The 25,637-nt window shown below is 36.9% G+C and overlaps 1 protein-coding gene across 1 annotated transcript in view; it reads right to left on the bottom strand.

The window, feature by feature from the left end:
* Positions 1–25,637, bottom strand: part of PRDM2 (PR/SET domain 2) — a 121,033-nt gene that overhangs the window by 34,608 nt on the left and 60,788 nt on the right. Inside the window, 4 exon segments of the mRNA XM_065575401.1 lie at positions 464–568; positions 3,929–4,043; positions 4,046–4,060; positions 5,142–5,200. Coding sequence (XP_065431473.1) covers positions 464–568; positions 3,929–4,043; positions 4,046–4,060; positions 5,142–5,200 — 294 coding nt within the window.

Genomic DNA, 25,637 nt, shown 5'->3' with positions numbered 1-25,637 from the left:
AGCAATCTAAATGGCTGGGCAAAGGGCTAGGGCAGCCAGTGGCTATATAATAAAATTATACCATGATTCCCAAAGTCATTCGGTACTACATCTTGATTCTATTTCTAAGTTTTAGAAGACTTAAATTTAAAATAAGGACTTCTTTATTATGTTCCATCTGAGGGTTCGGGATTTTATGTTTAAATTCTGTACTACGCTAACTCTTCTGCACCGTATACAGTGTGAACATATGACATACTTCTCTGAATGTAAAACTAGTAACTTCAAGTTATTTAACACTACAAGAAAGCTTGGCACGCAGTATGAACATTTTTATAGTGCTGGTGTGTGTGTGTGTGTGTGTGTGTGTGTGTGTGTGTGTGTGTGTGTGTGTGTGTGTGTGTGTGTGTGTGTGTGTGTGTCCTCCTTTAATTCAATACGATACCTAAGGAAATTTATATAAGATAACTGAAAAAAATCTTACCTTCTTTAGACTCCCTCATATCTGTGGAAGTAAAATCCAAATCAGTCTTTCTCTGCTTTGTATCTATTACCTTTTTCCCCTTGTTTTTACACTCCTTTTTCTTCCCTGAAAAAAATAAATAAATAAAATAAATAAAGTTAGTCTACTGCGGCTCAACAATTTTTAAAAAAAATTTTGAGTGACAAAATTCAAAACCCAGCCATAGAAAAAACTGCAAATTTTTGAATAATTACTGCATTTTCCTGAGGAACATGAATGGCACATCCTCAATAAAAAGGATAGCAACATTCAAAGGGTACATTAAGTGTATGCAAAAAGATTGCTAAATGGCAAAGCATAGAACAAAGGAAAAGAAGGTGACTTGCAAGAAATTAACAGTTCAGCAAATTTAATTTCAATACCTGTTCTGTCACTATAACTGATAAAGCAATAAGCGTGTAAATGCCTAGAGGAAAATGAAATGATCAGTACAAGGTAAGATGAGTTTGTCAGAAACAAAAACAAGCTGAACTAGTTTTTTTTCCACTGATGGCACAAAGAGGATAAAGGAAATGCAGTGTAGCTCAAATAACTCATCAGATACAGGTAGCTGACATCTTCATAGGTATACTAGACAAACAAGACTTCTATAAAGGATATTACGCATTAATAGTATCTGAGCCAATTTTATGAGACCAGGTGGGTGAGGTAATATCTTTTATTGGACCAACTTTTGTTGGTGAGAGAGAAGCTTTTGAGCTCACACAGAACTCTTCTTCAGGTGTCTTTCTCACCAACAGAAGTTGGTCCAATACAAGATATTACCTCACCCACCTTGTCCCTCTATCATCATGGGATCAACATGGCTACAACGCCACTGCACTCATTAATGCTTAGTGTCCATTTGGGAAGTGCTGTCAACTGGTATTCCACATGGGTTCCATATGCTTCTATGTAGGTTTTCAAAATAATTCTACATCTCTTTTCAACCATGATTTGGAAGAGGGTGATACAAAAAGCAGAGGGATCATAAATATGCCAAAAGAAAATATTAAAATACAGTATGATTTTTACAAACTGGAGAAAGATGAAATCAATGAAATTCAATAAAGGTAACTATGAAGTGGTTTACATAAAGAGTAATCAACTATAAAATTGGGTAATAGTTGTTAGCGAGCAGAAATTACAGAAAGATAGGGATGATGAACATAAATATACACAAATAATGCAATGCTGACACAAAACCAGAAAATACTAAAGGAACACTACAAGAAAGCAAGTCAGGTAGCTAGTCTGCTCTATCAGACATTGGTTAGGCCTCACTTGGGAACACTGCATGTAACATTTGGGCAGCACATTCTGATACATTTGACAAAGTTAAGAGAATAGGAAAAAAAGGAATTGTTCAGAAAGTAAGACCTATCATGAAAGCTTAAGAACCAGACATGCTTACTACAGATGAGAAGACAGACAATTCTCTTCCTGAAAAATAGCTAATTTGAGACAGAAAAGAATACAGAGATATTCTCTGTCCAAGAAGCTGTAGCAAGAAAAGAAATGTAGGTCAACTAGAACTTTGTAACTATAGCCAATATGCTGCTCTCCATTTGCGTGTGTACTATCTGCAGAGGGAGGCCTTCTGGGGGGAAAAAAGGCCCAAATATAGAATTATCAGAAGACTTAGCCAATGATTTGAAAGATGCATAGAAAATTCTATGATATTCAAAGGGTAAGGGATGGGCTCTCACAGGTGTAGGTAGGGTGGAAATGTGTTTATTTACATCTTCATTCTGGGTAAACTTTCCATCCTTGAAAAAAATCTCGCACTTCTGATACATTGATGTATGCTACATATTTCCCTTGCAGCTAATGGCTTGTCTACATATGGAGTTATTCAGAAGTGGATTAAGTGAAACAGGAACAAGGAACTCTTATTCCAAAATAAGATTGTCAACATATGGAGTTATTCAGCACTAGCTACGGTACTTTAAATGCACACCCTACCTTAATCTGGATTAACTTTCAACTGTATACAAGCCCTAAAAACAGCGATCTCTTCTGAAAATGTACACCTCTGCCTACCCAGCTGCTAGAATGATACCGCTACAAGACAAGGAATACATCCTCTGTCAGGCCTCTCGGACACAAAACATTACCTTTCTAATACATGACCTCCTGGCCTAAGATGTGAAATGTATTCTGGAAGCAATGTCTCTCCCTTAGCAGCATACTCTCCTACCTAACAAGCCATTGGACTTGCCTCACATGAACTGTTGTGAATTTAAATCAGAGATTATTCCTTTACTCTTAGAAGTATTTTGCACATCTTTTACTGAAAGATTTTCCTCTCCATTCCTACTGAAACTTTCAAAGCATGCTAACCTTCCTACAGAAAAGTTTAAAGATCAAAGAAAGCTCAGCTTCACACTAGAGAAAATAAGAATTACTAGTTTTTATTTGGACACCATTGATGTATGAACTAATTTTGTATTTTCTCCCTCTTCTTTGACGAACTTAGGTTTAATTAGTTGTCCAGCATTTTTCCAGTTCTCTATATAGCTTTATCAGTGTGTTTCATTCCATTTTTGGTTGTTTTCTTGTTTTCTTTTACCTTAACAGATTTCTATCAGATGAAGAAATCACTATAGGGGAGGGATAGCTCAGTGGTTTGAGCATTGGCCTGCTAAACCCAGGGTTGTGAGTTCAATCCTTGAGGGGGCCACTTAGGGATCTGGAGCACGGGGCTGGACTCGATAACCTTTCAGGGTCCCTTCCAGTTCTATGAGATAGGTTATATGATTATATGTTACAATTTTTTTTGGCCCTCTCTGGATCATACATTACTATATGCAATGCTTTCTCTCAACCGAGCAGCTTTATTCCTCATCTTATCCCTAAATACTGAAATGTTGAGTCTCTAAGCACTTCCCTGTCATACTGACCTGAAACTGTGTCATAGGGCATCATTATCAAGTGCTGGGAAAATCTAGCTGGAGACTAGTCAGAAGTTTAAGGATGCTTTCTGATGCTCTGTCTGACCATAATGAGTTTCTCTGTGCATCTTTACCTGCCAAGCGCCGCAATTCAATATTATATGCCATTAGTCAGAACCTCTGATAACCTTTGAAAGAAATGGAGTCACAGCCAGGATCTTTAATGCAATTCCCTATCTGCGCACAAAGGGCTTCAGAGCTGTACACATCCAAATAGCTGTGCTAACACACCTGTCATCCCTGCTGGAGCTTCCAGCAAGTATAATTGATGCAACTGTACCTCTGGGACCAAAAGTAAAAAATATAAAGTTTCAGTATGTTCTTAAAGGCTCAAACGTTCACTGCAATAGAGTCTACAGACCATTGTACACACCAAGTGCCATTATGTATCCTTTGGACACTGCCTGTAATGGGCTTTGAAACAACGTATGGGTTGAAACCCAATAATAGAATTTTGAGAGCACAGGCAAAATTCCACAGTTCCTTCTCTCACCTTCTGGTGAAGCTGGAGTTGGGGTGAAGAGGAAAATTGGGTCTCCTGGTCCATACGCCAAGACATGTAGTGTTCGGAGGTCTTCTGACCCACAGTCTGCTCTTTCACACACACACAGGGAGGCATTCCACTCTAACAAAGGAACATTTTCAGGACCTGAAATCTCTAGGAGCCTCACCTTCACATCAAATACGGTGGTGGCTGAGGACTATATTTTGCATGCCCTACATGCTGTGGCACCTGGAGCTATAGTAGACTGAAACGATTTCTAGAACAGAGTGGAACAGATCACTGGGCACTTTTAAACCTATACTGTCACCTCTAATGTGACTGCTATAAAACCTCTGAAATGGGAACACAACTAACTTATCACTTCTGATAAGCTTAGACATGCATTGTGATAATTAAGGGGCTAAGTAAATGATGTAGAAAACAATCACAAGGGCTTTGCTTTTGTGTTTTTTAAGTGATAAAGTGCAAACTTTCCCAAGTTTCTTCCATTTATACAATACACTACCAAAAATATAATCCCCAAACTACCACAATGACCTGAGAAAACAAAAGAAGAGCAGTCTTCTAACTGAAGTTATTTACTTAGGGCTAAAATTAATGCGTCATCTAGTTGCTTATGGGCTACTAAAAATTCCTCTCTCAATACCAGGATGAAAAGAAGGTAAATTTCCAAGCCCCCTCTAGAAAAGCCTCCTGCTTTAAAAAAAAAAAACCCTAGTTGATATACTTGGAACATTTTCAAGTTCATGGCCTTTAAACAAATACATCTGAAGAGAAGATTCATCTGGCACCTACTTGCCTTTACTCAGAATAGCCAACAAGCTGACTTGCATGTATATATAATTTTAGATTAGTCAGATCAATTTCCAAGGAGTAACGGAAATATCTATTGCTTTTCATCAGGTTTTATTTTTTACATACAGCAGTTAGCCGCATCTTGCCTTTTTCATGTTCTGGTCTGCTTAGAAAAGTGCTCAAGTAACACAACTCTCAAAGACTTGCATGTTTCATCCAACACATTTCCAAGCAAAAGCAATATCCACGGCACTGATAAGAACGGATACCAATGATTAGCTAATGAATTTTTGCCCCTTAATTTTCTTGTAGTTTAAGACTTCAAGACCAGCAGAAGACCATAGAGGGGAAAAACACAGTATTGAACCTGGTGGAAGCCTGAGTATAAGTACACACGTGCACTTACCATCAGGTTCCTGAAGGGTCCTACATGGCTGCTACTACCAGCTGGATCCTCCACTTGGTCTAAACAAGAAAGATACAGGAATGAAACACAGGGAAAGTGAAATGGAAACAAATGACTAAAGAATAAATGAAAGGTAGAACTAAATATATATGTATATGCATAAAAAGAATAGCAAAAGAAGGATGCAAGAGAAAACTGAATGAAAGAAACAGATGGAGAACAGCTACACTGCCTACAAAGACAAAGATCAAAAGGGGAAATGGCCACAATTTGCGTATTTTGATTTTCAGTGCCACGTTCGGTTAATATCACTTGTGTTTCCGTTCTCTCTCCTGCCACTCATCCAGGATTCCGACGGCAATAGGGTGGGTGCACCGACTGCTTGCCCACCATTATCTAACCACACAGACGCAAGAAACCCTACATTACTGACTTTGGGCCACATCCTCAGCTGATGTAAATCATGTAGTTCCACTGATTTACATCAACTGAGGAGCTGTCCCTAGAAGTCTATAAATCAATCTGTGTCAGATGAACTTAAACAGTATTTAGGAAAAAGTAGCACCCTATTTATCCCGAACGTAAAGGACTGGAACATTTTATAGCTCAGACCAGGAGAACAGCCTCAAAATCTATAGTATTTATGCTGATGTGGACTTTGCGAATATGCAAAAAGCTGCTGTAAATTGCATCTTCTGCTGATGGTGATTTTTGGCGAGATAGAAGAAGGCACACACATGCCCGGGGGGAGGGGGGAGGGAGAATCAATCTCCCATCTTTTCCTAAAATTGGAGCTGCAGAAGATCAATAAACATTACCAGCTTTACCAAGGTGCTGCTGTCTCAAAGGGATACCCCAACTAAAATAGTAAGGCTTCAATGGGATGCAGAGCCTGCCATAACTCAACATGTGAATCTCAGTTAATTCTTCTCTCTCAAACAGAGCTCTGATCATCTATAAGTTCAGTACTCACTTCTCTACACCAAGAACCAGGGTTAATACTTAACAAAAATAATGGTCATTGAAGATCTGAAAAAGTCTGAAATCAACATATTAAATTGCAACTGGCTGTGCGTAGATACACACCACTAGAAAAACACTCTACACATATGTGCTGCTGCTGAAGCACACAATAGAGAATGGCGGCCGAAAAATCCCGTCTCCCCTGAAAAACAAGGGAGGGGCTACTTCATCTTAAAAGGAACCTTGAAGAGCAATGACTACTATGGCCAAAGGGCAAGAGTTCGCATTTCAGTCCACATATACTCATGGTGTAGTCCAACACCACTACACTCAGTTCTCAATGAAAGTTATTTTTACTCTGAGTAACAACAGAATGGGCAGAAGAGGATTGCTTATATCCAGAATACAGAGGCACATTAACAATAATTTTGCAGTCATGGTTGCCCGCCTGGTTTTGGAGGCAACGCGGAATTACATCAATCTCCAGGTGCCTGCAGCCATCTCACCTGTTGAATATTCTAGATATAAATGCAGTTTACACATATGGAAAGACCATGTCCAAAATAGAAGAGACATTGTTCCAAAAACGTTAAGTCCATGTTAGTGAAATATAAGAGCAATTTAAAGTTCTGCATGATTTAAAATACTCTATTTGTAAATGTTACGTTTCAAACTTGGTGTAACTAGGTAAGACAGGGACAGCCAGCTCTTTTTTCACTCCGATTTACTTCTTTCGGAATTTGTCATCCTTCCCCTTGCATAGGAGAGAAGCACAAAATACAGGTGAGACCATGCTACAGTGCTAACCTGCGCATTTTTAAATTTGTGTAAACTGTAAGAGACAGTTGCAAAGCATAACTCTGTCTAGAATACAGCTCTATGTGTTTAATAATTCAGGTTGACAGAATGGGTCAAAAATTAAAATGACGACATGCAGAAACATCCTAGCAGCAATGTGGCTCCTAGCACAGTCCTGCTCTGAATGTGGAAGGGCCTAAATCGCAGCTATGCTGCGGGATGGGAACAGATTTAGTGGCAAGAAAGAAAGCCAGAGAAAACAAATCAACAGATGACAAAATGGCAGTTAGTAAAGATGTGAACACTTTAATACAGTTTCCATCAACATACATTTTCTTTCTGTTAACACTTTCAGAGTCTTGGCATTTGCTTTTTGAAATGTCTTTATCATTACCCATATCGCACCCCATAAAGAAATCCTGTTTTCAAAGCCTTTGATTCCAATCTATCACAACTCCTGCTGAGATAGTAAAGCCAAATCATAAACACCTTCTGACTGATAAGTCTGTACAAAGCCTGCAAGTTAAAAGGGCTGCTTAAAGTCAGTAACACTGGAAAACTGCTGGAAATTTTTCACACTTTATGGAAATTTTGTATATGCTGCATTCCACATGCTGAGAGTGGATTTTTGTATAACCGCGGGGACTACTGAAATCTGCTGAACCCTCTCCCTGCTCCCACCCCAGGCCACAAGATTCTGCAGATTAATACATGTAAAGCTTAGCAATAAGTGAACATTTAAACATAAAATGCAGGCGTACTTTTTTTTTTAAAAGGCTATATGTGAAGCATTGCTGATCTATACATCCACCAACACTGCTGCACTGGAAAATATTTTTTGATAATTTACACAACAATTCACATAAATGTAGCATCCAAGATCAAATATAGAATGTTGCTCCCACTTCCCAGTTCTGTAAAACAAACAGGCATTGAAAAGTTGTCCAGAGTTCCCAGTGGTCTGATGTAGGCCAGGTGATCCCACTCCACCATTTTGCCGTGCAATAACTAGAGATCAGGTGCCAATCGACCTGGCTTAAAATGAGAGGCTATCTTTTGCAGGGCAAATGCTGGGCAAAAGAATAAACTAAGGGAAAATAAAAAAATAATAATAATGCTCCTAGACTAAGCAAGCAAGCAAAAAAACAAAAACAAAACCCTCAGAAATTCTGCCTCATCACAAAAAACACTATTTTAATATTACGGCATTAACTTGGTGAAGAGCTATTAAAGCACTGTTGAGTTACAGGCAGATGTCAGTATAAAAATAATATACTGATACCTTTTATATATTTTACAATTTAGCTTTTGCCTGAAACTATCAGTCCATGCTGAGAATGAAGATCTTAGCACCACTCATGGGAGCTGCTCAAGCTTCTTGGTACAGAGCCTATTTTATATACACAGGTAAAGAGAAGAATGACTACAATGCCCTGACACATGGAGATCCTAAATACAGGTCTGGCGCAGAGTCCCTTCTCTATACGCTGGCAAGAGCCTCAAGAGCTGTAGGAACTATATTTGTCTTTGCTCAGTGACTGCCTCTAACAAATTTGTCAAGTGTTACTGAAGTGCTCCAAAGGGAGCGCCATTCAGCTGTCCTCTATTAAAAAGAAAAGTCACTGAAGTGCAAGACCTGACCATAGGAATTGTTGGGCCCCAAAACTTAAGATGCTGCACGTGCCAAAGTTTTAGAGGCACTGAATTTGCTACCAAAGGCACTTTAACATCTTAACTCGACAATCTAAACAACAAATACAAAAGCAAAATTAAGAGAGAAATGTCTTCTGCTACAATGGCAGTTTACCAATAAAAAAGAATACACTTTCACTGATCAAAAGGGTTTTTTTCCTTGTACCCAACTCATCTCTTTCCTAGCTACATACTTAAATACATTATACTTAAGGATCTCGGCAGAGCGAAGAGGAGTAAGAAGAGGATAGGTATGACAGATGTCAGAATAAGAAATAGAAACTTCATAGTAATTTTATTGCTGCCAATCCAGGAATTTAAAATTTCTTCCTTAGCCCACATGAAGCAAGCTTAATTACATACACACCAACCACTAGTCTCTCACACAGATACCCCAGCATTTTTTAATATCATACAATGAATGCCCATCAAAATTACAACTATGATACTTAACCTTTATAACAATGAGAATCCTGTCTATTCTTGGGAGGATACACCCAAAACATCTAAACACAGGCTTTATTACACACACTGGAGCTGGCCTAGAGTATTCCACAAGTCACATTATTTTGTCATATTTTCCATGTGATGGCACTGCCTGAGATATTCCCCAAAGGTCTTTTGCTACTGCAAAGCAACAGCTGAATCATTTACAACAAAATGAGCAAATATAATTTTGCCTGTTCTGTACTATTTCTAAGAAATTAGTATTGGAATATGGGTAGGGAAAGGCTATAGCCTCAGAGATTCTGTTTCTAATCCATATAAAAGATGAAATTAGTCAACTGTAACTACCTATTACTGAAGCATCCAAAAGTATGCTGGGAGTCTCACAAACAAACAAAAAAACGAACATGTTCCCTGCAAAGAGCTTACATTCGAACTATAACACAAGACATTCAAATTAGGGCAAACAAAAAATGGGAAAGACAGGAGAAAAAAAGCAGAAGGGTTACAAACGCACTTATGTCTGTTGTGCACATTTTAAAATTAATAAGACATAACAAAATATACTATTTCATCTACAATATTTCAAAAGGCGTTCTGTACTAGTCAATAAATATAGGTCTTGCAAATACAGCAATTAGATTGTAGTACAATCACGAATGATTGATAAAATGGCTGCATAACAAAAGCTGCAATACCATGGAAAGTATGACAAAATTATGTGACTTATGGACGTTTAAATTAGTTTTTATAGATCACCATAGAGGTTTTGGGTGACACTTTAATGGCACCATTAGGAAGTAACACTTCGCTATTTCATCTTGCCGCAAATTCCTGCAACTGTATATTAATCCCTATGGGACAAATGAAATCGTGACATGTGTCATGAGAGGATATAAAATGAAACAGTGACTTGCAACAGCACAAAGTTGAGCTTAAAATGTCCACAGGGTCCTCTGAACAGAACTGTTTTATGCTGAAGAGCTATAAAAGATGGAAAGATGTCTACCTGCACAGTTCTTTAAAATCATCAGGAAGAAATGACATGGGAACATCCTGCGCCCTCTCTCATGCACTTGCTGTATTATTTATTTGTACGCCATCGCCATTCATGACAGGAAGAGGAGTAAAAACAAATATGCTGTTTGAGATAATGTACTCTCTACAATGCCAGTAGTTTAATTCAATTAATTAAATGTATACTTTGGCTTTACGGACTAATCTATACAAATATAACATACACAAATTACTGTAGCTATTGAATACATGGGACTTAGTTATCCACGATGATTTAAATGCTGCAGAATGTTATCTACCCATTATTCAAAATGGGTAGATAAACACTTATGTGGTTTAATTCCCTGCTTTATCACATGTTTGCAAGACTGAGTAGAAAAGTTCAGACAGCACTGGACATCAGTGTGGGTGGACCTGTCCTACCACAACAGATGAGAGGAATGTCCCAGGAAACACGATCATGATTAATCTGGATACAGTGAAAAAACAGAAGCAGCAGCTCTTGTTACAGCAAAGTCATTAAAACAAAAAATATTCACATGAAAATTGCACTGAAAAAGTTATTACACAACTAGGGAGTTGAACAGGAAAAATAAATTGTGGGAGTAGGAGGAATACACGGGCATCAAGAAGAAAAGAGAACCTGCTCCTAACACTGCCTTTAGATTCTTAGGGGAAACAGTTGAAATCTGACAATTGCTTCATAGTAACTTGACATGGTATCAGTTCTCAACTCAGTAGGAGGTTAGATGAACCATTAACAGGATTGGTCTAACACGGAGTGATCTCTCCGGCAAACAACAAACAAGCACCATCACAACTTTGTATGCCTATTTTCTATGTACATTCACACACAGTAAGTACACAAAATAATAAAATTTAAGCGTGGGGGCGTGTTTACATCCTGATCTGAAGATATGCATTCTTTTTTGCAACAAAATAGCTTTCCCAGTTAAAAGAATAGGAAAAGAATGAAATCTATGGAGTATGGCCAAAATTTTCATACTGGAGCTTAAAATTAGGTGGGGGATTTTCAAGTCTGCCATTGAGGTCAATGTGACTTGTGGGCCTAAGTCACTTAAGGGCATTGGAAAAGTCCCACTTTTGAAAACTTTGGCATCTGTCCAAACATTTTCCTTGGGAAATGAAGGTAATTTAAGGATATTGATAGGAATCAAGTAGTTAATTTCTTCTGCCGTTTACCTTTCAAAGATACCAACATTTCTTTTTCCTGTATACAAAAACACTGTTTTCTTTACACAAGGGAAGTTATACAAAAATTGCAAACTGCACCATGACAGCTGTTTCTTTTTTTAAATCAAATACCACAGTATGGTATATATATGTTGATATTTTTAGCCATGCCAACTATATATAGGAATTAAAACAAATGAATGTAAATAACTAAACTTATGACTTTTACAGTCTTTATGAGATTAAAAAATTGCTTCCTACATCTATGTTGACACTTAGGAAGTTAAAAGAGCAGCATGTATAACTTAAAATAAGCAAACAATCAGTATTATAGAATGTCAGAACTGCTGTAAAAATTTTCAGGTATTACAAGCAAAGTACCTCCCATTCTGGTTAATAACATGGCTTCCGACACTTCATTACAAGCTTTAGGCAAGTCTCTTGATAGCTAATAACACATACACTCTGCAACCATATATGAAATGCACTTTTCTCTTTGGTTACATTCCTTTAGATTTTGTTTAGCTGACTATTAAACAACACAATAAAAGCAAACAAGTGATTTTGGAAACATAAATAGTTCAATGAGATTTCTAGAAATAACTGCACTCTATACAGTGCAATACATGTTAGGAACACATTACTATAACATGACAAAAATGGAGAAGAGTTGTTCTAGCACCACATGTATGCTGAAATGTAACAAATATGAAGCATTACTTTGATTCAAATAATTTTTCCATTCTTCTCCACTCTCTAAAGTAAGTATTTTTTCAATCACAACCAGTCACTGCTTTGAGATAATAAGAAAGAGTATGCACTTTAGGTACCACTATTTGCATCATAGAAACTCACCCCACAAAGCTCATATGTAATGTGCTTAAAATGCCATTTGTTCAAAAGTAGTAGTGCTTCTCAGCTACCTGTGATTTGGATAGCAATTCCAATAAGAAAGGTTTGCCTTAGACAGAGTAGTATTTTATATTTTAAAGCTTACTCAAGAACTGTGCTAAAAACCACTGGCTATGATATTCTAGGATATTCGTTATCCAATCTGTTATTCAATTATATGATAACTTTTATTGGTATTTTCTATTTCTATTAAAAAAATATTGAATTCCAGTACCGGTAACATTAAGACACCACATGCTCAGGCTGTAGTAGTGTTAATGCTGACCCAAAAGCTGATGTCCTTACTGTACCTCCTGTAAATGTTACTGGTGCTTCTGCCACTACGAAAGACTCCTTCCTCCACCTTCACCCCAATCAGAGATTTTAAAGGATTGGTGCAGCAAGACATGACTGCATGGAAGTCTGAAAATGCAAAGAAGTCTATCTAAATGGTTCTGTCCAAACATGGGCTGTGGCTTCACCTGGAGAACACAGTTGTGCAATGACTGCAAAACCCGGGAACAGGGCTGCCATTGTATCTAGCTGGAGCATTGGGACTGTGGTCGTTGGACTGGCTGTTTACCACTGGGAGAGAAAGACCAAAAAGTCTTTCAGAGGTGTTGAAAACAGAAAATTACCTACAAGTGTTGTAACCCCTAGGTATTGCCCCCCGAGTGTGAAATTAAAAATACTCAGAATTGCTAAATAAACTGCACATGTTAAATTGACATTTATCCAAGTTTTCCTTTTTGTTAGCCATTTTATTACAATATTAAATTTTATTTAACCCAGGATTCCTGCAGGATCCAGGAAATGTCATTTGTCAAAAACTCTCTCTCCACCACCAAAATGGAACATTTCTCTCTGCATTTTCACCTACCTTATTATACATTGCTATTTTCCTACCATTAAACCCTTTCCTCCTCTTCCTTGTTTGTAAGCAGAATGAAATCACAAGACCTGTAACTAAAAGTGCTCACAAAAACTGGGGGAGAATTCATGTTTCATGGAAGATTGTGATAATAGAGAATCATTCAGTATGCATGCTTATCAATGATAATTTCTGTAATGCTACCAACAATTTCCATCCAGATGTGCAACATCTTTAACTTCCCCCTCAGAAGTTCAAGAAATTAATCTGGATGGAATGATCAGCAATAATTTTTGCATCACATTGAGTCCCACTGCCTCACTGGTATCTGCAAATTCTACAACCTGCAGAATACTGTGGGGTCAGTTTTGATTCATTATGCAAGTCTACTTTATAACTGTACATGCTGTTGTCATCTGTTGCTAAAGCAAGAAAGGGCTATTTATTCATCTCCCACTTACACTGATTACTCTCCTCCTTGGTCTTTTGCTCTGCATTTAAGAATTTGACACCACATAACAAATGACAGTAGTGCATACATTCTCACTGAAGAAATAAGCATAATAGCTGTATGGAAGTGTAGGTTTTTATAATTTGCCATGAAGAAAACCATTACATTTTCTAAAAAAACCTCTGAATAGAGAGGATGCAAAACTGGAGATTAAGCAATGGTTTATTCCAGCCCTCAGCGAGACATATAAAGCCTCAGAATAATGGAAGACAAATATCAGTGTACAATGTTAAATACGGTACAAGATTTCTTTCAACAAGTACTGCTGGACAAAAAAACATTGCTAAGGCTCTTTCAATATTTTCTGAAACTTAGGCCACAGTGAAAAGGCTCAGTTAATATCACATACACTGCAATTTTCCAATCTAACAATGCTCAAATATACCTTTAACTGCAGCTAGGCAGTCGCTATTAAGGCTATGTATGCATTTACATGCACACACACACAAAAAAAAAAAAAAAAAACTTTGCTTCCTTCCTACATCTGTTAAACTTGCAGTCATCTCCTTCCAACTCTGAAGTGACAATTCATCTTTTTGGATCAATAGAGACACAAGGGGAGGGTAACAAGTTAAACACTATGTAGCCCCATGATTTTAAAAGTGCAATAGGGTCTCTGAAGGGATCATTTACGTTCTCCTGCACATTTATGAAGGAATACTGCTGGGTTCCAGAATATTCCCTCAACTTTCTATATGAAGGCAAGAATCTCATTCATTTCAAGAGCAGCATCAATGAACGTTTTCCAAGAGTACCACATTTCAGGCCTTTATAAGACCAAAAGTCTTATTGAGTTGCAGATCCAAAGGACAACTATAGCTGCAATGCGCCAATTGCTCAGTCAGTGCCTTTCTTGCCTAACAGAAGGAGCAGTGCAGTTGGTGTATTGGTTGACAGAACACACAACAGAAGTTAAGTTACAGTTTGCATCAAATCACAAGAGAACAAAACAAACAGTAAATAGTATATCAGGCTGAGCCAAGAAAAGGTCACTAAACATAAAACTGCTATCAAGAACAGCAACTTCTTCTATTTTTCCATCAAAAAAAGGTTAAAACATATAGAAGTCGGAGCACAAGTATAATGAGAGTCTATTGGGCTAAAATCACTTTAGTCAGCAACCTATTCTGAGCAAATTAAACCTCTGATCATTATAAAGGCTCTTTTTGCATACACACTTCTTTGGATGGTTTGAAAAACAGCTTTAAAAAGAACACACAAAATATGATTTCCACTAAAATGCACTTAGGGAAATTTTTATTTATGAAAGAATGAACAGGAAAAAATCTCCTCATATCTGGGACAGCAGAGAACATAGAAACTGACATTCAACAGCTAAGAATGTGGTTGCCACTAATAAAGTTTTAGAACAAAGTCCACCGTGCTTTTGCAACTCCTGACAAGGGTCCATACGAGTTGAAACACCGTACCTTTTACTTTACTAAATTGAAATAAATCGCTATAAAGTTATTTAGACAGTCAATTATTTACCCTAAAATTGACTGAATTTGAGTGTGAAGCTTTATTATAAGGCTGAATTCAATATTATATCTGATTTATACCTCTCTTACAAGCTACTTTTTTTTATTTTTAAATTACACTGAGTGAATATAATGTGCAACTTGGTTGCACCATTTAAGCATTTCTTTACAAACCATGGGTTTAAACTTATGGTTCAGAAAACATTTGTACTATTACTGCTTTGTAATTCTTATGTGAAATGGGTAAGAAAAGCTCAATTTTATTTACCTGACAGCAAAAATTAATCTCGTACTTTAGATGTCTTATTCCAATGGAAGTAGTTTGGGAAAATATTCACTCTGCAGTGCTTGGAATAGTGTGGAATAGAAACCGAGTGTGAAACTCCTCATAACATTATTAGTTTTAAACCACTTTCAGATCTCCTGGATGTTTTCTTAAGCAAAAATCTCATTCAAATGGAAGTTACATGTGACTAAAAGACTGGATATTCAAAGGGCCTCAAGGAAGTTAGGATGTGTGTCTCCCACTGAAAGTCAAAGAGATTTATTTATCTTATTAAATCCTAAAGTGGTTAAAGTTTATAATTTTCAAAATCTCTCTCTGAAGCCTGGCAACATTTTGGTAAATGTGTCCATGTATACCAATATTTTTATTAATTTTAATATCCTTTTCTGCAGTCAACCCTTAGGAATAGTAAAGGGGCAAATGTGAATATTTACACAACAGCTGCAATACAGCCACTACAATAAATGATAGCATTATCTTCAATTTTAAAAAGCGTACATCTTAATCTATCAATGTTGCTGAGGAGCATTATGCAGAGAAGATTAATAACTAAATCAACTCCTAACGAAAACTACTTACCTAATGACAAGCAGTCACAGAGTGGGATTTCAAAACTATCCAAGTGAATTAGGAGAAAAAGTTCCATTGACTTAAATCACTTGGGTGTTTTTGACTAGCCCACCAAGAATAGCTAAAATGCAGTGGTGGTCAAACTGAGGTTGCCCTTCCTCAAGCAAAGGGGGAATAACGGTAAGGGAGGATTTAGATGCTGAAACTTGAACATTAAGGAATGAATATCTGACACTCAATAGGAGATTCTTAATTCACTCAGCCAAAAGTTTTAAAGATCATTGAGTCTTTTCTCAGTACTAGGTAAACTGGTTCAAAACCAACTGAGTTATAAAACATCTAAATGACTAGAATATAGTAGGCATAAACCAGCATAATTTCTGTAAAGGAAAGTCATACCTGTCAATCCTACTAGAATTCTCTGAAAGCATAAACAAGAGAGTTAAGAAATTTAGCCATTTGAAAAATTAGCCATAAATGGTCCATTTTAATATGAAAGGTGGTTAACAGTGGGATGCCCCACAGATGCATACTAGGATCAGCGTTATTTAATGTATTTATTAATGACCTGGAAGAGTAGGTAGACAATGAAGTGGAAAAATTTGTTAATGACATTATGTAGGTTAATCCAGATTAGGAGGTATTACAAGAAACTTAAAGGGTTAATTAAAATTTATTAACTGGGCAAAACACACCATGATCAATTAAATTCAAAATGTAAGTAAAAGCAAAGACAGACAATTGAAAGGAGCAATCCAAACTACTCATACACATTGATGGATTCGATAACAAATGTAAACCTTACAAAACCCTGTATGTACACTCAGTTTGAGAGGCTTATTTTAGTTTGATTTAAAACCTGTGCCTTACAGACTTAAGATGTATCTAAACAAGCCTATAAGTGTGTCCACACAACTTTTTGCACTGATTTAATCAACTGGTTTAAAATTCCACATATTATGTTGCAACTGTGCATGTAGACAAGTCCTTAGTGAAATGTTAAAAAAAAAAAACAATCAAGAACTCCCTATGAAAACATTCTCAATGAACAAAAGATTGCAAGGAAGGTGTTGGATTGCATTAAGGAACAAAGAATACTATTGAAAATATAGCATCATTATATAAATTGATAATATGCCCTCATTTTGTATATTATCACTCAAATAATTTCAAAAAGATCAGCAGAAATAGAAGCGGACTAGAGATAGGCACTTAAAATGATTAGACACATGGCAAGACTTCCAGATGAGGAGAATTTAAAAAGATTACAACTTGTTGATTTAGAGAAGAGGAGGAGGAGAAGATGTGACATGATGATGGTAAATAAAATAAGACTACATATAAAGTCAATCATGCGCTCCCTCCTGTTTACCTCTCTTACTAAAAGAGCCTGGAAACATCCAATTAAATTAACAGGCAACAAATAAAAAATAACCAAACAGATGGAAGGAATTACTTTAAACAAAACAAACTACTTCTTGGAAATCAATGCTGAAATAGAGGCAATTCTCTTACTGGGATTAAAATAAGGATTAGAAATTTATATAAACAAAAACCATTTAGTTAAAGTAGATAAAATAACATTTTAGAGGTGACTGCAATCTTCATGCTTTGGGACATGTAAAGCTACCACTAACTTCTCGAGGTTAGGAAGACACTTCTCCCTGCCCATACATAGCCGTACAACTTACTCTGAAGCACCTGGTACAGGCCAGTGTCAGCGACAGGATACTGGATTAGGTGAACCACTGGTCAGACCCAGCAAAGCAATTTCTATTAAATGACTCTGCAGAAATAAAAATTAGCAGGCTGCTCTGCCATTCCACATGTCTGAACACAATTTCAAAGTCCACTGAAAGCAGTTTCCTAAATCAGTTGCACCCTATTTTTAAATGCCTTACATTAGCAAACATCTAAATAGTTTTTCCATGAGTTGGAAAGAAATGCTCTAACCAAGTATGGGAAGGCCTTCAAACACGTGGCCTTTGCTGCACGAAACTGGTTTTTATTGGTTGCATATGAACATGTAGTTCACATCCCTATGGCTCACCATCAAAGTAATGAAAAAATCTTCCTCTTACCAGTAAAGGACACAATTTTAAGAGAAAACTGGATCAACTAAAAAATTGATATTGCAATACTGAATTTTTTTTTCTCCCAACTTCCATGTCCCTGAATCAAATCCAGCCCAGGTTAGATGCAAGTGAAATTAATTAATCTTAGAGAGCTGTTTGTGACTTATGCGTAAGTTATTTTCAATATGGGACCCATAGTTGTGTATATCACTAGACAACGTGTTCAGAAATGTTGTCACTTCAGTCTAGAACTTTATTGGTATAGTTGGAAAAAACAAATACAGTCTACAGAAATCTGGTTGACCAGAATAAACAAATTAAGAGAAATAGAACAATTTACTGCCTAGATTAGATTCACATCTTAACAACTTGATGCAAGATGGACTAAATGGGATAAAGTAAAAAAAGAAAAAGGAATATACTTTATACAAATATGCATACCTGATGTAACTCAACCTATAGTGCCTCAACTCTGCTATATGCCCTACTTTTTTGTATTTGTCATGCTTTGTATTAAAATAATTTGTGCTGTCAAAAAGTCTGTTTATTTTAAATAAAAAAATAAACTAAAAACACTATCAAGTCTGAATAGGCATGGTAGCCAGGTTATTCCTTCCAGGTCAGGACTAGCACACATTGACAGGATAACATGAGGGGATGCCTGCACTACCTATTCTGTGAATAAATAGTGGATGCTTGTTGCGAGACCCCATAATCTGCTTTGGTTACTTAGATGAAATAATGCAGTCCACATGAGCAGCATGAGGAGTCTACACATGGCTTTTCTGTTGCTACCACCAGTTCAGCTCCACCAGCGGTGTTAAGAGCGGGGATGTTAGCACTGACTCCAGTAGATACACAAAGCTGCAGGCAGCCACTTCTATTTTAAGCACCATATAGTCCTGATCTGAGTAAGGTAAGACAATCAGTGGCAACAGAAGTGCTCCCATTGTTAATAAGTGTGAAAATAAAGTGCAGTAGGAGTTTTGGAAATTTTCAGAGAATTTTTATATATATGCAGTAGACAAGGCTTTTGAGTTTAGCATGATGCTGAATTAGTCAAAGAATAAACATGGTTTCTAGTGTTCATGTGAAACTGTAATCATCTCTCTGAAGCAAAAACTTACTTTCTTCTTCTTCTTCTTCATTTTTTTTAAATGAAATATATAGCAAAGTTACCAGAACATGCAGAGTTCCAACACTTGCTGGGAGCTTATCCCTGGAAACATGGATCTTTGACAGAATCAGTTTACATAATTTGAGACCAAATTTACATCATTCACGGCAAACAATTTTTTAAAAACAGATGTTTTTTTACTCCTAAAAACTGAGCCAATCTTCTGCTATGCTGAACCCCTGGGGGCAGCAGGGAAGCTAGAATGTCAATTTCACTCTTGGGACAGTTCAGAGCAGCAGCAGAGGCAGGAACTGGAGACATTTAGTGGGGAGGATGGGGGCAGAGGGAGGGAGAAATATGAGGTAGCAACCCTCCTGCCTCCTCCCCCCCTGCAAAACTCTGGCAATCAAGAGGCAAAAGAGAAAAGTTTCATTGCCCTCGTGACCTCAAATTTATTGGATATTTACAACACAGAAGCTAACATGAAAGATACACTCTCCAAATAGGGCCAGAGGCGGCCCTTTAATAGGAATACCAGCACTTTCGCTCTTCAGATCAGTTGGGGAAGAGGAGTGGGAGTGAAGCTTCTCATTAGGGCATTGCTTCTGGACCTTGCTGCTGACCTCCCTCCATATTTTTTGTATGGGATCCTGGCTAGTAGGTTTAAACTTTTTAATTACTAGGTATCTAGTAAGTTTTTCAATCATTGGCCCAAACCAGTTTCAGCTGATTGGCAACACTGCATAGCTTAGAACAGGGGTAGGCAACCTATGGCACGCATGCCAAAGGCAGCACGTGAGCTGATTTTCAGTGGCACTCATACTGCCCGGGTCCTGGCCACCGGTCCAGGGAGCTCTGCATTTTAATTTTAATGAAGCTTCTTCAACATTTAAAAAACCTTATTTACTTTACATACAACAACAGTTCAGTTATATATTATAGACTTATAGGAAGAGACCTTCTAAAAACATTAAAAATGTATTACTGGCACACAAAACCTTAAATTAGAGTGAATAAATGAAGACTCGACACACCACTTCTGAAAGGTTGCCAACCTCTGGCTTAGAATGTTATTACATGTAGGGATCTCATCACATAAAGCAATATTCAAGCAGCTGAACACTAACAAACGTACGATTATTTAAAGCCCAATTTATAAATTATATTTAATATGTATTTCATTTTACATTTGGAAAGTGTCCTCCTTTCAAGTATTTTTGGAGTTAATTTTTTTTAAATATAAAAATGTACCAAACATGGTACAGTTTTCAAGGTCACATTCTCCTTTATTCAAATGAAATTATTCTTTTAACTTCAAACCCGAGGCCTGCATTGTGTCATCAAGTTCAAACTGTATATTTAAGTGGTTCTCTATGGGAAAAAAATGTCCAAATGAGGGTAGCACAATGTGCAGCAAAGCACAGGATGAACTAAGGTCTACGAAAAAATAATTTGGAACAAAACAAAAGTGAAAGGACTTGTGAAATCAGCAGGAAATTGCAAGGTGTCCCAATAAACACACCCATTTAAGCAAGTCATTTCACCCTTCTTCAATTTTAGTTCTGCAATAGGTCAAAACACAGCTACTTCTGAAACAGTTTCTTCCTAGGAAAGAAATCTGATCAAAGAGATGTTGATATTCCTTCCTACTTAACAAGTTAATTATTAATCCTGAAGGGGAAGTTATAGAAAAAAAATGCAGTATTTCTAATAAAGAAACACACCCCATATTATTCTCAAGAGCTGCTATTCAGAGTACTACAGTTCTTTATATAAAGTTCCATGTGAGAAAACCGTCCCATAAAGAAGCAATGCCACATCCAAATACAGACCACTTTTAGACAAAAACAAAATAAAATTAATCCCTCTGCCAATTGTTGTGGCTTTGCAATTGCCTTTTCCCACTTCTCCCCATTTCTGTTTGAAAGACCCAAGAGAAGAGGAGACTGAGTGTTCCTTTAGTGTCTCTGAAACAGGAGAATAAAACTGAACTTATATGCAGCCTTTAATAAAGATGTCATAATAACTAAGTATAACTGATCAGAGTTAATCTAATTGTTAATTTACTCTCTCCAGATCCACAGTGGCTCCAAAATGAACAGTATCTTTTAAGGAGAACCACTGTACCTTTCAGGCCCTGTCTGAAATCTGATCAGAACTACGCTAGATATCAAAATTTATTATTTATTCCATGGTAGAGCCACTTACGGTAGAGTTTTAACATGGATTTGTTATCAGTAGCATTAGAACTGTTATAAGACTAGTACTCTGCACCAAACATCCCCACGGTGATGTCGGTATGACCCGACGGTATGACCAGATCCCGGCTATACTACAATATGTGTTTTCACTGGGTCACCTGACATGGTTGATTTTGTAATGCAGACAGGTCCAGAGTATCAGAGAATCCTACTCACTTCTCCCTGCAAGAAAATATTGAGCTTGCCAAAATGCAGTCCCATACTCTGTTCTAATCTACTAGCCTGACTCTGCGGAGAGGGGGGAAATGAAGGAGAGGCACATACAGTTTTCATGCCAGACTGTAACTGAGTTTATACCACAGGGATTTGGGGTCTGGATGAAGTACTAAGTGAAACACGGCAGACACACAAATACACCTCAGAAGCACAGCCCGGACAAACAGACACAGAAGAAAAACAAACGGTTAAAAAGTTACACTGGAGAGGAGTGTGGGAGACTATGAAAGCAGTAAATGAGAAACCAGAGTTTTATTTGGTTAAACTGGACCAATCTTTCCTCCTCTTGGTTCAGAGGGTCATTGGTTGTAGATATTCCAGATAGTTTTCCTTCATTTAATACCTCAAAGCACTCGACTACATTAGATAATGTGGTGTATCCTAAAGATCCAGTTTTAAGAGAGATTTAGTTCTGAAAAAAACACTTCTAAAGACAAGGTGAACTATGAAAGTAACGTGAAAAACAATGAAAGCTTAAAAGCCTTTGGTTCCATAAGAGGAGGTTTACCCACCAAACCAAAACACACACGATTGAAATAAATATTAGAAAAGCGTAAGCATGAAATCCATCTTCTAGTCTTATCTAGGGCTTGATAAATTTACCCAGAATTCTAAAAAAACTGCTTGTTACAAGAGTGAAATATACATGCCCTCTCCAACCTCCCTACTGCAATTTAAAGAAATAAACCAGTTATGTACTGTATTTAACTGTATATTGCGAATCAACTTTTTATTTACCACTACTTTATAATGCCACTGATTGCATCTCTCTTACTTTTGGTATGGTACCTTACCCTGCTTGGCTAGACTGCAGTTCTTTTCTTTAAAAAGCCATGATGCATTTCTTACTGTGCTATTTTCAGTGTATCACTTTTGCATTGACTTCTTGGCCACCTCCTTTATATTTATCTCTTTCTTCTCCCTTCTATAACTATGCCCTTAAAAAAAAAAAAACACATCCCACACACCTTGACTTCCACCTCCCCCCATGCTCCTATATACAGGAACTGAATAATGTATCAGACACCAAATGTCCAGATGATTAAACCTACACATACGGGCCAAAAACTGGTATAAAATATGGAGAGCTGCCTCTGTTTAATGAGGTAATGCCCTTATGTGAAACCAACCCTCACCCCCAGCATCTAGAAATGGGCAGATGCTGTCCTTGGACCTTAGTTAAGGGCTCCAACTTCTTTATTATTCATTAATTTTATAAGACCTAAAGTGTGCTCTGTAGAGGGGAAAAATAGGCTAAGAGAAGATAAAGAGTAATTAATTAATGACTATCCTACTTACCTGATGTCACTGCAAACTTTTACCTTTCTTAAAAAAATTAAATGCAAAAAGGTCTATGTTAATACAATTGTTTGGCTTGAGACAGCTTTCTGCAATCCCGGGTTAGGAAAGTCAAAACCACCTCACTTTAAAATTGTGATGGTTGTATTATCACAACAGAAAAATGTTAAAAAGTTAAGCTTTTTTTCTAATGAAAGTTTGGAATTTACAGAATTCAGCTAAAAATATGCTTTTTAGAGGATTTTTCTGCATGCTATGGCCTCACTGAAACAATCTTCTCATGTAAATTGTCCCAGTCCCACCTGCTGTCACTTTCAAATCTAGAGTTCTCACAAAGGAGATGCCGCTTCATTAGGCTCTGAGAAAAATTGTACATGCCACCTAAGAAAGCTCAAAAAGAGATTTTTCAGTTGCTTATTTACTCTGAATTTCCGCCCAAACCTAGAATACACACTCCACATCAGTACTGTCTTTTTACATGCAAAGTTTCAAGTACATATAAAGAAATAATTGTTTTTGAAGTCTTTTTCGGGGAACTCTTCCTAGTAACACCTAGGCTGACATGAAATGTTAAGAAAAATGGTAAATCATGTATTTCAATCTGAAGAGCTAGAAGTTAATCAGACACTAGCTGTTTACATCTTCTTGTATCTCATTCTGGAAGTGGAGTTCTAAGAAGGATGCAGACACTAAAGCTAGGCTGTATGATCAGAAGTGATTGGTGAAGAGACAGTGAGAGTATATAAAGTTGGAATTCTGTGAGGCATAATTTAGGCATAAACAAAACCCAATGGTTGCAAAGGCAACAGGAAACATCAGGATAAAGTGGGGAATACCAGAGGTCCTCCAGTGTTTGCTTTAAGAGGGATTATAATACTACCACCATCAATGACTGCTTGGAAACAGAGGTCAGACTGAGAGGCCAGAGAGAATCAGTGGAGAATATATAATTTCAATATTATCCTTTGCACCTATCTCAACCTCTCCCTACCATGCTTAATTGCTATCTGAACTTTGCAAAGCAAATAATTCCAACCTCATACTAGCAGAAACCACTGTTGAAACAGACTTTGTTTGAGAGGAGACTGAGGGTTTATTTGGAAATTCACAATGGAGTTTCTATGATAATTTGTTTGCTAAATATTACAATCACACTTCTGAAATAATCAGTTGGCTAAATAAAATCCAAAGAATTGTTTATTGCAAATTGTTCAAAATCCAATGACTAGTTAAAGATAATTCTTGCCTACTAAATGCATTACACTGGTTAAAACGCCAGGGGATAGTTGTTTACTTGAATACAAACATGAAAATACCTGTTATATAATTTTATTTAGCAAGCTGAATAAAAAGATATCGTTAAAAATAGACTGTTTATAGTTTTTTTTTTACATTTTAAATCGTCAAAATTTCTCTTGTAAAAAAAGGCATATTTACTAAAGTAAACACATTCATAGCTGTTTAAACTGTATGATTTTATATTTCCTAAAGAGCTATTGCTGTATTTAAGACTTATGAAGGGGATAAAATCTGCACCTCAGAATACAGGTGGTCATGTGCAGTTAACGATCCTGGTCAGGTTTCTAATGATAATTCAAATTTCACAACTCTCCTGAGGAACCAAACAGCAGCTTTGGTAGAGTAGGAATTAATCTATAAAATTATTTGACATTTCAGCTCCCAGTTCTACCAGCTACCGTCAAGTAATATACTATCTTTTAAACAACTGGGGGTAGAATTTTTTCAAAAAGAGAAAGTTACTCTTCTTTTTCATCATTGCTGAATTCACAAACGACTGATTGCGACTTCCTAAAATTTCCATAAAAGTTCAACCTCTGGGCTGAGATCAACTTGGATAATTTCAGACATGAGATACAATTTCCAGAAAGGGGGAGGGTGCTTGTGAGAGAGGGAGAGAGAAAAGACAAGGGGTAATACTGGAAACCACTTAGCAACCTTAACTATGGCTGTGGCTCCCAATGAAAGCAAAAAATACTATATTGCTTACATGTCAATTAGCTTGAATACCAAAGAATAGCACCAAAGTATTACAAATACTAATGTAACAGGCTGTGTACACCTTTTCCCTCTAAAATTATTCCAATAAAATTTGTTAACAAAACCAATAGAACTCATGGCTGAGCACACGAAGGATGGAAAGTATGGAACACCTACCATAAAAATGACCATAGTGGGACAGACAATGGTCTATCTAGCCTAATATCCTGTCCTCTGACAGTGGCCAGTGCCAGTTGCTTCTCTACACCTTTTCCAATTCTAATGCATTTTTTATTTTTATTTTTTTAAGATGAGGCAACCGGAACTGCACACAGTATTCAAGGTGTGAACATACCATGGATTTATACAGTGGCATTATGATATTTTCTGTTTTATCAGCTCTCTCTTTCCTAATGGTTCCTAACATTGTTAGCTTTTTTGACTGTTACTGCATATTGAGCAAATGTTTTCAGGGAACTTTCAACCATGCATCTAGATGTGCATGTGCAATATCATTTAAAGCATGGATTATGAAGCCTTAATGACTGGCAAATCTTTGTGATGAATTTGTTCTACTTTTGCCTGGTGACTAAGGTGTATAATTCCACACATAAGTTACCTTTTACAAACAGTTACATTTTTATTTTATTTTGGTTTTTCGATAGAGTGTGGTTTATTTAATTTTTTAAGTGGGATAAGAGGTTTTTAAACATACAAAATAGAGATGATATCCTCTATGCGATTATTTCTAATTAAAACTTTGTCCAGACATGAACAGTTGTTAATCCCAAACTGTTAGTATTATCAAG

The sequence above is a fragment of the Chrysemys picta genome, chromosome 21 (genome assembly GCF_011386835.1).
Source record: "Chrysemys picta bellii isolate R12L10 chromosome 21, ASM1138683v2, whole genome shotgun sequence".
Taxonomy (NCBI): Eukaryota; Metazoa; Chordata; order Testudines; family Emydidae; genus Chrysemys; species Chrysemys picta.
Note: the sequence above shows the minus strand (reverse complement) of the source record. Positions and strands in the feature narration are given on the sequence as shown.